Source organism: Letharia lupina (genome assembly GCF_014066315.1).
Source record: "Letharia lupina isolate WasteWater1 chromosome Unknown contig_18, whole genome shotgun sequence".
Lineage (NCBI taxonomy): Eukaryota > Fungi > Ascomycota > Lecanoromycetes > Lecanorales > Parmeliaceae > Letharia > Letharia lupina.
In genome coordinates this window covers 1,502,410-1,521,601 of record NW_023502987.1, presented here as the reverse complement: position 1 = coordinate 1,521,601, position 19,192 = coordinate 1,502,410, and the positions used below count along the sequence as shown (strand labels likewise).

Below are 19,192 nucleotides of genomic sequence, written 5' to 3'. Positions count from 1 at the left end.
GACTATAATATTATATTCTATATTCTATTTTATTCTATTCTTAGTATATTTTATTAAAATTTAGAGAAGTTACTTAGAGATACTAATCGAAAAGATATAATATAATATAAAATATTAACCTGCCATATTATACTCTAATATAATATGAGATATTAATATTTATATAATCCCATACCTAGTATAGTATAGAATCTTAATAGAATATTTTACGGTATAGTATATCTATAATATTATACTATGATATAATATATGTATAAGATATTCCGACTAGAATTTCTATATTCTCGTCATTATTCTAATTAACGACTCGATAAATCCGATATAATAGCTACTACTACCATAGCTGCCACTATCATAACTGCTCCTATTATAACTACTACTATCATAACTACGACTACTATAGCTGCCACTATCATGGCTGCCACTACCATGGCTATCACTACTATATCTACCATCGAAATATAGCCCTCGCGCATCTCAGCCACCATGTTTTCCAGCCACCTAATTTTGTACTATATTTAGAACCTAGCCTCGGAGAGATTTTAGAGAATTAATTCGTTCGTTCTATATATCACATATCTAATATTTTAACAGCTATTACTATTATAGCTATTACTATTATAACTACTACTATTTATTATTAAAATAGTCTACTATTATATAATAGCTATAATAGAAATAGCTATAATAGAAATAGCTATAATAGAGATAGCTATAATAGATAGCTATAATAGAAGTAGTTATATAATAGAGATAGTTATAATAGTAGCAGCTATAATAGTAATAGCTATAATAGTCGTAGTTATAATAGTAACAGCCATAATAATAATAGCTATTATATCGAATTTATCGAGTCGTTAATTAGAATAATAACGAGAATATAGAAATTCTAGTCGAGATATTTCATATATATATTATATTATAATATAATATTATAGATATATTATATCGTAGAATATTTCGCTAAGATTTCGAATTCATATTAGAAAAATGAAATAATATTTGATCCTATTTATATTATATCCGGGTACGATATAATATTACTTGATATGAAATATTTTATAAAATATATCATATCTTTCCGGCTAGTACTTAGAGATATTTAGAGTCTATTAAGATAATAAAGTATATCTTAAAACCTCGCTTTCGAGTTAAGGCGAAATCGAGGTTTTAAAAAAACTTAAAACCTCGATCTAAAACTCTACTCTAACCTCGACCCCTCTAAAACTTCGTTAAGATTTCTCGCCTCGTTATATAGCGTAACTCTAAGAAATAGTAACTTATATTTTTATACCCCTATTAATAATAATTTATAAATTTATATTTCGTTAAGATATAAAAATATAAGATAGGGTATGAATTTATAAGGATTATATAGTTTAGAATATGAAAATGTAATTCGCCCTAAACCGTACGATGACAGATAGGAAAATTTATGCTAGTCCGGCTGAAAAGGAAACTTGCTATGGATCATAAATAGCCTGCAGTTATTTGTGGGGTGTCATTCCTCCGCCTTCATATTCCGAATAGCGGCGCTCCGAGTCAAGGATATGGCCGAGGAGGCTCCCACATCATTAAACTGGAAACAATCTTAATGAAATCAGAAGCCTCAGCAAAAAACAGGTGGACCACCTAAAGAGTGAGACATGGGAGGGAGAATGAGACATGTGAGGGGGAGGAGGAAGCTGGTGCGGACGACGTAAGATACAAAATCAGTCATTGGGGCAACTGAAAGGTTGATTGATCTGTGAGGGAAGGGACTGTCTCGATCCAAGTCATTTACATAGGAACAAGGATCTACTCTTCCCAGTTTCTGAACCGTTCAGTGATCAGCGGACCGCCGGACTTTCCCCCCCGTGTGGACTCTTAACATGTGAATAATTGCCGCAGCCCCAGCTTACAAGGTGACATTCAGACGAATAGATAATTACGAGTAGATCAATTCGCACGCTTAAGAAGATCAAAATTGGGATAGTACTATTGACACATTGATGATGATTGTGTACTCGACAAGAAACGGACTACAGAGGTCAGCGGCATCGGGCGGTAGGTCGCAAGCCAGTGAGTCTGCCTACCTTATCGTGGCTTGCAATCATGATTGTTATTCGAAGTCTTCGTAGGATGTATCCTCCGTGAGGCTGTGCTTTACGAGGTTACCTTCTGTTTGCCGGTGAAGCGCTGGTACAATAGTTCAGTGATTTTTAATTCCAGAGACCTCGGCTACTCCTTCCATCTCACGTCAGAGTCTGCTCAGTGGGTGGGGCTAGCCACCAGAAGTTGATAGCTGGTCTTGGCTGCTGGCAGTAGCATTTGAGGGGCTGGGGGCTGCTCTGGGAAAAGGGCTGAGGGATCTGCCCCACATTCACACCTGACATGCTACCTTGTTGAAAACCATGGCAGTCAGCCCTACCCAGTTAGTGGCAGCTAGATTAGTGGCTTGGCACTAGTGTGACAGCTTCTCTTCTATAAATACTATCTACACTCCTTAGTCTAGTCAATACAGTCAATAATACCCCTATTATTCAACATACCTCCTATAATACCATTTCCCTTCTCGGTCTTGTTTCCGGTCTGTACCTGATTTTCAAGACTCGTTGATATCGCTCGAAATTCCAACCCACGCAACGGCCACAATGGCGACGTCCACGCCGGTCTTCACCACAGGCACACGTCTGAAAGATAAAGTATGTATCGTCACGGGCTCGTCTTCTGGTCTTGGTCGCGCAATCGCGCTCGCGTTCGCAGCTCAAGCTACTCGTCTTGTTGTCTGCGCAGACTTAAAGCCTACACCGAAGTCAGACTTCATGGCCGAACAAGCTGGAACGCCGACAGAAGAAGTGATCTGTCAGCGACATGGAGAGAGCAAAGGCATTTTCGTAAAAACCAACGTCACAATCGGTACAGAAGTAGAGGCCTTAGTTCAGACAGCGGTAAAAGTGGGAGGAAGATTAGATGTGTAAGTGTGTTCCGACAATATATATGATACAGAAGATGGCTAATTAGGATCCTTTCGGGGGTTTAGTATGGTCAACAATGCCGGTATAGGAGGCACCGAGAATCACGGAATGGTGCACGAGATGACGGAAGAGACTTGGGATACTGTTATGAGTATCAACAGCCGCAGCGTCTTTCTTGGATGCAAATACGCTTGCGCCCAATTCGTGAAACAGGCGCCTCATTCGAGCGGCCATAGAGGCTGGATCATCAACACCTCGAGCATTATGGGTCTAGTAGGACAAGCGGTCCACGGAGGTATGTTTGACAAGTAATCAGATGTTGCTCAAACCTCTGCTAAGAATGCTTCTCACAGCGGCCTACTGTGCATCAAAAGGAGCAGTAACGCTTCTGACAAAGCAGATTGCAGTGGAATACGCAAAGTATAAGGTTCATTGTAACTGCATATGCCCAGGACGTAAGTCTTCTGTTAGGGTTAGGGTCATACTTTTCATCTTCGTAATCATTACACTCTCGTTGCACTCCGTTTGGTTCATACAACTGACATGTCGTAATCTTTGACGACTAGATCTTCGTACACCCATGACGGAAGATCAGTATCAAGACCAAGAGATGAGAACAGCTATCTCAACCTTAACACCGTGGGGAGACGAATGGGGTGCTGCAGAGGATGTTGCAAAAGGCTACGTGTATCTCGCCAGTGACGACGCAGCCTATGTAACTGGAGTGGCACTACCGATTGATGGTGGATACTGTGCACAATGAGTGTAAGAGAAATGATGGCTCCGAATCATTGTTTCAGGCCAGATACACGCGAGTCCCCATCGTCAGTAGACCAACTGGTGGCCACTTATCTCAACCCCTTCAGATCTCGAAGGTAAAGCAAATTCGCTGCCAAATTTGGAAATCTACGAGACTACAGTGTCATGTTACCTCGAGGAGGGAAGACTACTAGTAAAGATGTTGCATGTATTGAACCATCATGTTGATTGATCTCCATTCGAATTCCTATGACGTCAGAAGTGTTTTAATATACAAATCTAATTTTGGTACATGTGCACCCATATTTGATGGGGTTCTTGAGGTCGTGCTAGGTTCGATTGCTAATGGCACTGGTACAAGGGATTTGCGGTATTTCTTACTCTCTGCCAAGACTGCGGGTCGTAGCAACTTTGACCTGCCTTAGTATTTATTTGTCGCACGGGGTACTGAGTCTGTGTGGGTACAAGTGATTGCTGAGCTTTTCCGTGGAGGAAGGCTGCTGCAGGATGATGTGCCCTTGAGACAAATCTACTAGGCTACCTTATACCTTACACTCATAAGGCTACTGTTAACCTTAAGGTCAAAGGCTCCTAGCAGGAGACATCTGCGAACTTCTTTTACACTCACGACTATTCAAGTAGTCGGAGCCGTTTTCTGCATGAACCCGATTTAAAATAAGAGATACCTTTACATGCATAGATACAGCCTTCTCGCAGCTTTGTGATTTCGGGGACTATGGTATCCGATCATGCGCACCAATCATGGCCGCCAAAATATGGATCTGCGCACAGCCGCACTTCATGCATATATCTCAAGTCCCGATCCCGCTGCTATCATAGGTCACACCATAAATGTATTGATAAGCCCTTTCACATCCTGCCAATAGCCTAAGGTTCTCGCTCCCTCGGACTCAGCCGCACGCGGGCCTATCGGAACTTGTTCCAATCGGGGTGCATTGCATAGCTGTGCCTCAGAAGCCTGTGAAACTTGTTGTCAAGGTTAAAGATTGACGAGGACACCACATTCGTTTTCGACCTCGCGGCAAACTCAGCCATCATCACCACTTTAACCTTGCATTTTTCGTTTCAGCTCTAAGCCATTATTCTCGGTACTTGTCTTCCTCACCCGTCGATCGGGCCAAGGTTAGAATTTCACATCAGCTCCAAGGCCCAAATATATGCAAAGCACACATGTGACTGGAACCTGGCAACATGATGCAGGCAGGAGACGGTTATGTGGAACCACCGTTGCTGATCTCTCCTTCTTCCTTATGCAAATCCTGTAAGAAGGCGGATGGTGGGGCACAGTCAAAAGATCTCCGTGCTGCTGACAGTCTACAGCCTTGCCCCCTCTTCGTCTTGTTAAAAGTTCCCCTCGTCTTGCTGATTCCCAATCAACACTACCTGTTCCAATATCACCTATTCTGAGCTAGTCTTTCCTATTTCATTTTACAAACTTGATCATGGTCTCGCAGCCCACAATGCCTCCGCCCTTTGGCGACAAGAATGCTTCAGCTGGCCTTTTGGCTACAACTATTCTAGTGACCGTTCTAAGTGTTGTACTCGTTACGCTACGGTTTGGAACAAGGATATGGATAGTTAAAAGGGTTGGTTGGGATGATTGGTGCATTCTGTTCGCCTGCGTGAGGATGTTCTACTCCATTCCTCAAGCAAAGTGCTGAAAATTTCTAGCTCGGACATCCTATTGGGACGGCCCTTGTCGTCGTTCAACTCTCTTATGGCTTTGGTAGACCTGCGTACTACTTGAGCCCGCATCAATTTCGAGAATTTTCTAAATACGCATATGGGGAATGGCTTCAGGTAAGGCATATAGTGTTCTACGTATGTTGCATTAGACTGACTTCGACTATCAATAGACTTTTGCAACCCTCACTTTCACCAAAGTCTCCATATGTCTTTTTTTACTACGTATCACCGTTACCAAGGCTTCCATCCGACCTCTGCAGGCCGCCGTGATTATCCTGATTGTGAGCAACATCGTTTTGAGCCTCGTGTGGATATTCCAATGTACACCATATGTGGACAAGGCTTGGGATGACAAGAAACCTGGCAAGTGTTTCTCTAAAGGTCAACTCGAAAGAATAATTATCTCTCAAGCTCGTGAGTGGATCTCATTGGACCCTTGGCCTCACTCACAAACCCTGCAGTCATATCCATAATTTCCGACTTCTTCCTCTCCGCCTTTCCCATTCTCATCCTTCGCAAAGTCCAAATCAGCTTCCGCAGCAAAATTGGCCTCTGCCTCCTCATGGGCCTAGGCGTAATTACCGGCTCCCTGTCCATCGTCCGCACAATCCTAAATTGGCAAAACGAAACCGACGATCCAACCTGGGCTAGCATCCCAAATTGGTACTGGCGCTCATGGGAAGTCTTCTTCGGTATTGCTGCCGCATGCATACCGACCCTACGACCGGGCTACAAATGGCTCGTGAGCAAGATACGCGCTAGGTTCACCAAGTTAGCTAGCGGCGACTCGAAACCGGTAGTGGGCGTGAAGTGGACACCCCCCGAAGCCGTCTGCGCCCTTCAAGTCTTCGAAGAAGCAGACGACAGCAATCTCAACGATGGGTACACATGAGGATTCACTCCCACTGCAGAACTTTGATCCAAGCTTTAGAGCTGATATGGAGCATTATCCTCCAGGTGATCAGGAACAGGAACGTTATCCGCGGGACCAGTTTGGTAACGAGCGGAAAGAGGGGCTGCACATCCCGGGCGATCTGAGCACGCATCGTCCTGGCCATTTTAAGAGGCTTGACTCTGAAGCGAAGGTTGGAGGTGGACTTGGAGCAGAGGAAGTTGAGGACAGGATATGAGCTCACTTCTATATTACACCACTAGTCACTTTTCAAGATTAAAGACAAACAATCATAATGTAAATCCGATAGTGCCTTAATCATACAAGTTAATGAGATATATAAACTTTTTTAATATAAATTTAGCGTATATATTTTACTCTAATACTAGTTTAATAAATTTAATTAATTTTCGAGATTCTTAATTATAAATTTAAAAAAAAGTTTAAATAATAAATTTTTTTTATAGAATTTTAATATATTAATTATATATATTTATAATAAATATTAATTAAGATAAGATTTTCTCTTATTTAGAACTATCTCACGTAACTATAGAAACTTTTCTTTTTCGTAACGTCTTATTTTCGAATTTCTTTTCTCTCGCTTATAGAATTAATATAATCTAATTCTAGAAAAAAAAGTTTAAAATTGAAGACATATTATACTCAACTATTTAAGAATTTAAGATTCGCTTCAGAATAGAAAAAGTTATTATCGACTTAAAGTTTATTAAGTTCTTTTAAGATTAAATCTAAGAGCGTTATAAAGTATATCTTAAAATCTTCTAAAGTCTAATTTATATCGATTCTTTTCTCTACTTATATAATTAATATAATTTAATTCTAGAAGAAATAAATGAAATTAAAGACGTATAATAAATGAAATATTAAAAAATAAAAATTATAAAAATTACTACGAAATTATAAAAGTTATTATTAATTTAAAATTTAATAAGTTCTTTACGTCTAATCTCGAAGCGTTATAGAGTTTATTAAAATTCAAATTACGTAACTCTTAGCGATTACGTAATATAATTACGTAATACGTCTTAGCGTATTTATATCTAGTCGCTATTTTCTCTATAGTAACTCTATAGTTAATCTAACTAAGTATTTTATCTTTATATTTTAATAAGTTATAAGTATTAGTCGAAAAGATATAAAATATTTTACGAAATATTCTATATTAAGTAATATTATATCGTACTCGAATATAATATAAATAAAGTCTTTTAATATAGATTTAAGATCTTAGCGATATATATTATAATATAATTAATATATATAAAAGAATAAGATAGAGCTAAGTTTAAAAATCTTAAATTTATATATATAGTTAATTATAAATTCGAGTTTATTATACTCTTTAATTAGATCGACTAAATTATCGCGAGTAAATAAATTAACGTTTATAATTATCAAAATCTCGCTCTTCTACGCCTTCTTATCTCTCTTATTAAAAAAATAGATATACGTTATTAATATATAGAATAACTTTTTTATTTTCTATTAAATTTTTAAGATTTTTTTTTTAAATTATAGAACGAAATATAGGCTTTTAGATAAAAAAAGAATTTCTAAATTTAGTCTTATAATTATTAAAGCGTAAGGAATTTAAATATCGCTTATTAAAGTTCGCTCGATAGCTCTAATTAAAAAATAGATATATATTATTTAATTTAAGAATAACTTTTTTATTTTTTATTAAAGTAATTTAATCTTTCTTTTAAATTATAGAACGTAATATGGGCTTTTAAATAAAAAAAGAATTATTAAATTTAGTCTTATAAATATTTAAAGATAAAGAATTTAAATATCGTCTATTAAAAGTTCGCTTATTAAATTTACTCGATAGCTCTAAAAAAATAGTTATAAATTTATTTTATAAATCTTTACTCGTTATAACTATTACTATTATAGCTATTATATAATAATAAACTATTTAAATAATAGATAATAATAGCTATAATAGTAATAGCTATAATAATAATAATTATAATAAAAATAGTTATAATAGTAATAGCTATTAAAATATTAGATATATAATATATAGAACGAATAAATTAATTCTCTAAAATCTCTTCGAGACTAGATTTTAAATATAGTATAAAATTTACGCTACGTAACGAAGCGAGATAAGGCGAGATTTTAAATACTTAATACTATCTCGCTTCGAGGCGAGATTTTAACGAGATAAGATTAAATCGAGATAGTATTTTTTTTATCGAGATAATAAGAATACTTCGTTATTTTCGCTAAGCGTTTAATTAAGTTAGCTCGAGACTATTATCTTAATAATACTTCTATAATATTTCTATAATATCTCTATAATTTCTTAATCTTATATATCTTATACTCTTATTTAAACTACGATATCGTATTTTATACTCTATTTTATTCTATTTTTAATATATTTTATAAAAATTTAAGAGAATTACTTAGAGATATTTAAAGTTTATTAAGATAATAAAATATTTTTTAAAATCTTACTTTCGAGTTAGAGCGAGATCGAGGTTTCGAGAAAACTTAAAATCTCGATTCGAAATTCTACTCTAATCTTAATCTCCCTTAAAACTCTATTAAGATTCTTCGCCTCGTTACGTAATATAATAAAATTAAATAATTAAAGAATACGATAATTAAAATATATAAGAGCTATAGTTTAATAGTAGCTATAATAATAATAGTTATTATAATAGTAGATATAATAGTAATAGCTATAGTAATAATAGTTATAATAGTAATAGTTATAATAGTAATAGCTATTATATCGAATTTATTAAGCTATTAATTAAAATAATAATTAGAATAACTATTTATACTTCTAAATATAGAAATCTTAATTAAAATATTTTATATATATACTATTTTATAATATAATATTATAAATATAATATATTATAATATATATCGTTAAGATTTTATATTATACTAGATATAGAATTATATATATTATTAAGATTTTATATTATATTAGATATAGAATTATATAAATATAAATATCTTATATCTTATTAAAGTATAATATAATATATTAATATATTATATTAATTTATATCTTTTTAACTAATATATTTATCTCTTTATAAATTAAAAAGAAGTTAAATATATTCTATTACTTTTAAAGTTTATACTCGCTTTAAAGAATAATAATACTTTTTATAATAATATAAAGCTATAAATAGCTATATTAGATCTTATCGCGTATATAGAAAAAATTATACTTTTAACTCTTTACGATATTATTAATATTCTCTTAATATAAGAAATATAGAGATTTAGATAGTTAGAGAGATTTAAAAATATTTTTATTTAATTAAATATCGTTAAAAAATAGCGTTAAAGAGATTTATTTCGTAAAGATAAATTAGTTACGATGTTAATATTAAGAAGAAAAATATTAATTTAAAACTTTTTCTTTTCTTATATTAAAGTTTTATTAGAAGTTCTCTAAAAGTCTAATTATTAAATTATCTTATTATTCTTAATCTAGTAATAATATTTTAAAAATTTATAACTAATAAAACTATATATTAATTAATTAAATATCTTATAATACGTTTAAAATTAGAACTTATTTATAAGTTAATAATATTCGAAATATTACTTTTCGTAATAATTATATAAGCTCTATCTTCTTCTTTCTTCTCTATATCTATTAATATATTCTTATTATTATCTTCGCGAGTTAATAATTAAAATTAGAATTAATCTTTATTAATCGTAATTTCTAAGAATATATAGATATTAAAGTCGAGATTTATATAAGTAATAAAGATTCTATAAATATAATTAATAAGAATTATAATATAAGATAAAGAGAAATAAAATTACTAACGCTCGTATATAATAATTAAAAGTATTTATATTAATTAGCGAAATAATAATATAAAGATTTAAAGAAGAATATATAATAGATAATAAAATTATATAGAAGTTAATTATATTAAGAAGATATTAATAAGAAAATTATATAAAACTTTAAATATCTACGAGATTCTTATAAATAGCTCTTTATCTTTAGAAAAAATAGAATATTTTATATCGCTTAATAGAAAGATATAATACTATTAAATAATAACGTTATTCTTTTATTATAAACGAGTAAAGATCTATAAATTAAATTTATAGTTATTTTTTTAATTAGAGTTTAGTAGGCTATTAAGTAAATAGATAAGCGATCTTTAATAAGCGATATTTAGATTCCTTACGCTTTAATAATTATAAGATAAATTTTTAAAATTCTTAAAATTTCGAAAAGCCTAAATAGCGTTTTAAAATTAAAAAAAAAAAAAAAAAAATTAATAGAAAATAAAAAAGTTATTATTATTATAAATAATATATATCTATAATTTAATAAAGAAGACGCGAAAGAGCGAGATTTTAATAATTATAAATACTAATTTATTTATTCGCGATAATTTAATAAGTTTAATTAAAGAGCGTAATAATCTTAAATTAATAATTAACTATATATATAAATTTAAGATTTTCTAATTTAGCTTTATCTTCTTCTTTTATATATACTAATATAAATTCTTAGCTTTTATTTAAATTTATAATAGTAACTAACTTATATAACTACGCTTTATAATAAAATAAAATATTAAGTAAATATTTAATTATATAATATAGTCGAATAATCTACGCTTATTATCGCTTTATTCGCTAATAGAACTCGTTATAATCTATAATTACTTTTAATATCTTATAGCGAGTTTCGATATTAATTAAAGTAGTATATATATTATTAATATATATTCGATATTATAAAATTATATATTTTTTAATATTAAACGCTATAGAATTAATACTTACGCTCGCTAGACTTTTATTATAAACGAGTAAAGATCTATAAATTAGATTTATAATTATTTCTTTTAATTAGAGCTATCGAGTAAATTTAATTAACGATCTTTAATAAGCGATATTTAAGTTCTTTATCTTAAAACATTTATAAGACTAAATCTCATAATTCTTTTTTATCTAAAAGTCTAGGTTTTATTCTATAATTTAGAAAAAAATTAAATTTTTTTAATAGAAAATTAAAATGTTATTTTAAAATTAAATAATATATATCTATTTTTTAATTAAAGCTATCGAGCGAACTTTAATAAGCGATATTTAAATTCTTTATCTTAAAATATTTATAAGACTAAATTTAATAATTCTTTTTTTATTTAAAAGCTTATATTACGTTCTATAATTTAAAAGAATAATCGTATTATTTTAATAGAAAATAAAAAAGTTATTCTAAAATTAAATAATATATATCTATTTTTTAATTAGAGCTATTCGACTATCGAGCGAACTTTAATAAATAATATTTAAATTTCTTACGCTTTAATAATTATAAGATTAAATTTAAAAATTATTTTTTTATTTAAAAGCCTATAATTTTTTTTATAATTTAAAAAAAGAAAAAAGATTTTAATAAAAAATAGTAAAGTTATTAAAGAATTAATAATAGAGTAAGAGATTTTAATAGTTACGAACGCTAATTTATTTATTCGCGATAACTTAGTCGATCTAATTAAAAAGCGTAATAATCTTAAATCTATAATTAACTATATATATATAAATTTAGAATTTTTAAGCTTAATTCTATTTTATTCTTTTATATATATTAATATCTTTATTAATATTAATATAGATTATATAATAACATTTCTTAATAAGCTAATTAATCGCTATTTAAATAATATTATAATTATTATATAAAAATAAGTCTATAATAAAGTTAATTAATATATCTTATTATCGTTTCTATAGAATTTTAGAGATTAAAATAAACTATATTCTTAATTATAAGATATTTTAGTCTTTTAATAAATATAATAATTTTATATATAAATAATTATTCTTATTCTTATTTTTTATTAATAGTATTTTCTTTTAAATAATTTATAAATATATATTATTTCGAGATAATCGTAAAATAATTAATTATATAACTCTTAAATAATACTAATATATATATTATTAAATATTTATAAGAGATTCTTATAATAAAGTATCTCGTATTATATAAAGTATTTATTAAAAATATTTTTTTAAAATTTATCTTTATTCTCGATAATAGCGTTATTAATTTTTATAAAATAATTTTTTCTTTTATTAATATCTATTATCTTATAGTAGATAAAGTTATTAATTATATTAATATATATAATAGAATAAGATAGAGTTAAGCTTAAAAATCTTAAATTTATATATATAATTAATTATAAATTTAAGTTCGCTACGCTTTTAAATTAGATCGACTAAGTTATTATAAATAAATAAATAAATATTCGCAACTATCAAAATCTCGCCCTCTTACGCCTCTCTTATTAAAAAAATAAGTATATATTATTAATATATAGAATTACTTTTTTATTTTCTATTAAAATTTTAAGATATTTTTTTTAAATTTTAAAGCGCTATTTAGACTATTTAAATTTTTAAGAATTTTAAAATTTAATCTTATAATTATTAAAGCGTAAGAAATTTAAATATCGCTTATTAAAGTTCGCTCGATAGTCGAATAGCTCTAATTAGATATATATTATTTAATTTTAAAATAACTTTTTTATTTTCTATTAAAATTTTAAGATTTTTTTTTTAAATTATAGAACGAAATATAGACTTTTAGAAAAAAAAAATATTAAATTTAGTTCTATAATTATTAAAGTGTAAGAAATTCAAATATTATTTATTAAAGTTCGCTTACTAAAGATCGCTTATCTACTTACTCGATAGCTTTAATTAAAAAAAAATTATAAATTTAATTTATAAATCTTTACTCGTATATATTAATATATTTACTATTTAATTTTAATTAATTAAAAATAAAAATTATTTAAAATTATTAATATAATTATTTATTTTTAAAATTAATTAATTTATATTTAGCTATTTATATAAATATATTTATATTAATATTCTAAGATTTAGATTAATAAATAATCTTTATATTAAATTTTAATAATGTATTTAAATATTAAATCTAATATCGATTAAGATTTCTTCTTTTAATAAAATATATTAATTCTTTATAATTAATAAAGATTTTAATAAAGATATTTATATATTTTAATTTAAGACGTTAATATTTTAAATAATAAATAATTATTAATAATTTCTTATTATAGATTTAATAATTATATTTAATTAGAGTTAAACTTTTATTATAAAAGATTATTAAGTAAAGTATTCTTTTATTATTATATTAAAAAAGAATATCTTTATTAATATAATTAAAAGAGTTAATTTTTAAAATAATTTTTTTTATTTTATTAAAATAATATAGAATTAAAAGTTAAATAATAGCGATTTTTAGAAAAAAAAGAGATTTCTTAATATATCGAGAATTAATTGAATATATTTTTCTTTATTATAAGTTCTATTATAAATGTAATTATTTTAAAGAAATCTTTAATAAATTATTAATAAAAATTATAAAATCTAATAAAGTTTTATATCTTTTTAAAATTAATAGATATAGTTTATTTAATAATAATTTAGATTTTAATAAAATCTATTTATAGCTTATTTATAAATATTAATAAATCTAAAAATTTAATTTTTTAAAGATTAAATTTATATTTAAGAATATTTATCTAAAAACTAATATCTTTTAATTTCTAGAGAATTTTTTTTAACGTATTAGATATATTTCTTCTTTATCTTATTATAAATAAATATATTATTAAGATAAACTTAATAGAAATTATTTAGATACTTAAATAGAATATTATTTATATATTATTATTATATAATTAAATAGTTAACTAGATCGAAGAGAAGAATTTAATATTTATATATTTTAAGAAAGATAATAAAAGTAATAAAAATTTTATTATTAAGATATATATATAGTTTATTAAACGCGATTATAATATCTAATCGAATAAAATATTTATATTTTTAAATTTTTATTAAAATCTTATCTATTAATAGAATTAAATATTAATTTCTTTTAATACTAATATTTATATTTCGATAGTCTATATAAAAATATAATTTTTTATTTAATTTTTTCGCGAATAGAATAGATAAGATAAATAATATATAGTTTAATATTATAAATTTCTTTTTTAGATACTTATTTAGATACTTTTTTATCTATTCTAATTTATATCTTAATATTAAATAAATTCTACTTTTCGAAAACTTCGCTTTATCGAAGCTATTAATAAATTCTAACTTATAATTATAAGAATATAATAGCCGAAAAAATATAATATTTAATATGAGATTTAAATAGTTTTCGAGATATTATTTTAAAAGATATAGGATATTTTTAATTCTACTCGATATTTTTTAATATAAATTATCGTATTTTAAAATCGTCTCGTATAGAATAAACTAGTCTCGTTATAGTACTTTAAGAATTATAAGATTCTATAAATAGATTATAAAGATATAAATGTTTAAAGAAAGTAATAAAAGTTAAAAAATTCTAAGTCTAAAAAATCTTATATCTTTTCGACCAGTATAAGAATAATATAAAAAAAGTATATTTATTTTAATTTTATCGAAAATGTCTAAATAGTTATAATACTTTATAGATAACTTATATTTTATCTTCTTAGAATTAATCTTATTAATATTATTAATCTAAATAAAATAATTAGAACTATAATATCTTTTATATTTCTTCTTTAAGTCGTAGAAATAAGATTTATTAATTAATATATAAAGATCGCGAGGTATTTAAGTAATAAAAGACGAGTAAAGATCTATAAATTAAATTTATAATATTCTTTTTTAATTAGAGCTATCGAGTAAATAGATAAATAATACTTAAATTTCTTACGCTTTAAAAATTATAAGACTAAATTTAATAATAATTTTTTTCTCTAAAAGCTTATATTTCGTTCTATAATTTTAAAAAAAATCTTTAAATTTTAATAGAAAGTAAAAAAGGGATTATAAAATTAAATAATATATATCTATTTTTTAATTAAAGAATTCTACTAGAATCGATATAGATATAATATTAATATAGATATATTAAATAAGATAACTAAGATATCGAATTATATAAATAGAAGAAAGATATTAAGTAGTAAATAAATATCTCTATTAAGATACGCTAGGCTCGAATAGATTAGAGGGCTAAGTAATATATTAAGAATATAAAATACGCTCGTAATAGCTTTAGAGCTATTCGACTATCGAGTAAACTTTAATAAGCGATATTTAAATTCCTTACGCTTTAATAATTATAAGACTAAATTTAGAAATTCTTTTTTTATTTAAAAGCTTATATTTTATTCTATAATTTAAAAAAAATTTAAAAATTTTAATAGAAAATAGTAAAGTTATTAAAGAGTTAAAAGTAGAATAAGATATTTTAATAATTACGAACGTTAATTTATTTATTCGCGATAATTTAATTAATCTAATTAAAGAATATAGTAACTTTAAATTTATAATTAACTATATATATAAATTTAAGATTTTTAAGCTTAGCTCTATTTTATTCTCTTATATATATTACTATATATAGTATTAGCGAGTTATTATAAATCTTATTTATTATTAATATAAATAGTTTATTATCTTTTTTACGTGCTAATAGATAATTAACTATTCTATTAATCTTAGCGATATTAATAGAATTAAATCTTATACTTTTATTATTTATTTTCTTATTTAATAAGATATTCGACTTAATTTTAATATCGTAAGTTAATAAGAGAGAGATCTATTATTTTAAAATAATAGATAAAGAAATAGATAATATAGATAAGCGAAGCTTCGTAGTTAATAGAAAAGAGAGTTAATTTATTATTAATATTTTATTAATATAATAGCTATATAGATTAAGTAGAAAAAATATCTTATTTTATAATATATTAAGAACTATTTTATATTTATTTATCTAAAACTTTTTAACTATTATATTATATTTTAATAGTATAAATTAAACGCTATATAACGAGATAAGATAGAACGAGATTTTAAGTATTTAATATTACCTCGCTTCGAATTAAGATTTTAACGAGATAAAATAAAATTAAAATAGAGTTTTTTTATTAAGATAATAAAGATATTTTATTATTTCGCTAAGTTTATTAATTAGATTAACTCTAGGTTATTATCTTTATAATATTTCTATAACGTCTCTCTAATATCTTATAAATATAATCTTATATATATTCTAAATATTTTTCTAGATATTTATATCTTATACTCTAATTTAGATTACGATATTATATTCTATACTCTATTTTACTCTATTTCTATTATATAAAATTAAAATTTAGAGAGATCGCTTAGAGATCTCTTGGAGATACTTAGAGTTCATTAAATTAACGAGATATACCTCGAAACCCCACTTCGAGTTAAGGCGAAGTCGAGGTTTTAAGAAAACTCGAAATCTTAATTCGAAACTCTACTTCGACTTTAACCTCCCTCGAAATCTTATTAAAGTTTCTTACTTCGTTACGTAGCGTAAGTATAATTAATATTAAATCTATTTCTTTTTAATAATCTTTTATTATTATTATAGAAAGTAAATAATATATAATTAATCGTTTTACGACTTAATCGTTATAACTTCTTAGTTATTTAAATTATAATAGTAAAAATAATTCTAAATATAAGACTTTATATATTATTAGAATTAAAAATTTATTTAGAATTATATAAATATCGATATATTTATTATTTATAAGAGAGTCTTAAAGTAAGTAATTTCTCTTTTATAAAAGATAGCGTAATTTATATATAAAAAGAATAACGTACTAAGATATTATTAAGAGTATTTACTAGATATAATTTATAAGTATCTTTTATTATAACTTTAGAAGAGATTATTTATTTCTTAAAATTAATAAAGACTTATCGCTACTCGTAATATCGATATTATTAATTTTAAATTCTTTATTTATATTAATATATATAATAGAATAAGATAGAGCTAAGCTAGAAAATCTTAAATTTATATATATAGTTAATTATAAATTTAGAGTTATTACGCTCTTTAGTTAGACCGACTAAATTAGCCCGCTAATTCTCTTAAGCTTTCTTATTAAAAATTTATATATAAAAGTTTTACACTCTAAAATAACTAGCTCTCTACGAATACTATTACTTTATAATTTCATAAATTCTAAAGCTTAATTTACGCTTTCTAACGATATAAAATTTAAAGTTTAATTTATTATTAATAAATTAAATAAATATTTAAATATAATAGTTATATTAAACGCGTTCGAGATCGAATAATAATTCTTTTATCTATCTATTTATGTAATTATTATTCTTCTATTACTCTATTAATTCTATTAATTTTATTAATATAAATATAATCGTTCTTAATATCCCTCGCGAAAACGTTATTAAACGCTTTAGATATATATACCCCTTTTACTTATCTCTTAAAGCTTCTATTAACGCGAATTCGTTATTACTAGTAATCGAGGCCGTAAGCGAGCTTAATAGCTATTTATTATTATTTATAAACGCGTTAAAAAGCTCTTAAAAAGAGCTCGAACGGATTTATAACTATCGTTCTCCTCTATATACTTCTCTTAAGCTAGCGATATTTAATTAATTATTTAATTAGTACTATCTATCTTATTAGCTTACTACTTTACTTAGTTAAATCGTTAATTAATTACTTAGTTATTTACTTAATTAATTATTTAGCTAGTTATTTAGTTTAATACTCTTTTTATAAGAGAAGAAATAAGAGAAGAAATTATAATAGATAAATATGAAGAATATTATAGAGAAATTAAGCGGTAATAAGATTATTATCGTTAAGAATACGACTTAGCTTTCTAAGATCTTACGTTATATTAGTTATTTACTTAATTAACTACTTAGCTAATTACTTAATCTAATATTCTATAAGAAAAAGAGTAAGAGAAGAAATTATAATAGATAAATATGGAGAATATTACGAAGAATACTACGGAGAATATTGCGGAGAAATTAAGCGATAATAAAGTTATTATTATTAAGAATACGACTTAGCTCTTTAAGATCTTATATTAAATTATTACTTAGTAAGCGAAGAATATTACTATAACTTAATCTATTATTCTTATTATATTAATATAATATATTACTATAATAACGTTATAAGAGAAGAATCTACTATAACGATTATAGTTAATTAGATCTTTATAGAAGAATTATCGAATAATATATATTTAAACGAATTAAAATCGTTTAATATCTATAGCTATTTTATTATTCGAAAGATTTTATTATAATAAAAGATATTATAGAATTCACATTACTAATTAATACGTTATCTTTATTTCTTTTCGATATTTTAATACTTCTTATTATAAGAATATAGTCTTTCTCTATTTTTTATAAATAATTATTATAAATTAATTCTTTATACTCGATATATCTTTCTAATTAAATCTTAGCGCGTCTCTCTTCGTATATATATATTTATATTATATAGATTAAATTAATTTTATAATAATAAAAGTAGATTAAAAACGTATAGTAAGCGATTAGAGTTTAATTTAACTTAGAGCTAAGACTAAAATTCGATTTAACTTAGAAAAATTTAACTTTATAAATTTAATTCATAGGCCTTTACTTATCTATTAAGTAAAGTTTTACTTTCTCGAGAGTATTTTTATTAATCTCGATTTAAGTAATTATTATATAACTCTTTTAATAGTAATTTTTTTTATTATAATTATAGTATATTAATTTCTTTAGCTTTAAATTAATCTTAATATTTAAAGACGTAGTTATTATATTTAAATTAATTTTAATAATAGATATAAGATATATATTAGTCGCGAATATTATTTTTAATATATTAGTATATTAGTATATACGAGTAAAGATCTATAAATTAAATTTATAATCTTTTTTTTAATTAGAGCTGTCGAGTAAATTTGATAAGCGA

General features: G+C 25.6%; 2 protein-coding genes across 2 annotated transcripts; both read left to right on the top strand.

Moving 5' to 3' along the window:
• Window positions 1-2,633: 2,633 nt before the first annotated feature.
• HO133_003886 (uncharacterized protein) lies at window positions 2,634-3,720 on the top strand (the record flags this gene model as incomplete). The annotated part of the gene is made up of 4 exons (XM_037294808.1): window positions 2,634-2,956; window positions 3,023-3,252; window positions 3,311-3,412; window positions 3,524-3,720. 4 exons carry the CDS (start codon window positions 2,634-2,636, stop codon window positions 3,718-3,720), a joined length of 852 nt encoding a protein of 283 aa, XP_037149496.1.
• Window positions 3,721-5,197: 1,477 nt separating this feature from the next.
• Window positions 5,198-6,553, top strand: HO133_003885 (uncharacterized protein; the record flags this gene model as incomplete). Its single annotated transcript, XM_037294807.1, has 5 exons — window positions 5,198-5,323; window positions 5,409-5,537; window positions 5,594-5,837; window positions 5,885-6,305; window positions 6,355-6,553. The coding sequence occupies 5 exons, from the start codon at window positions 5,198-5,200 to the stop codon at window positions 6,551-6,553; spliced, it is 1,119 nt and encodes a 372-aa protein (XP_037149495.1).
• Window positions 6,554-19,192: the final 12,639 nt, after the last annotated feature.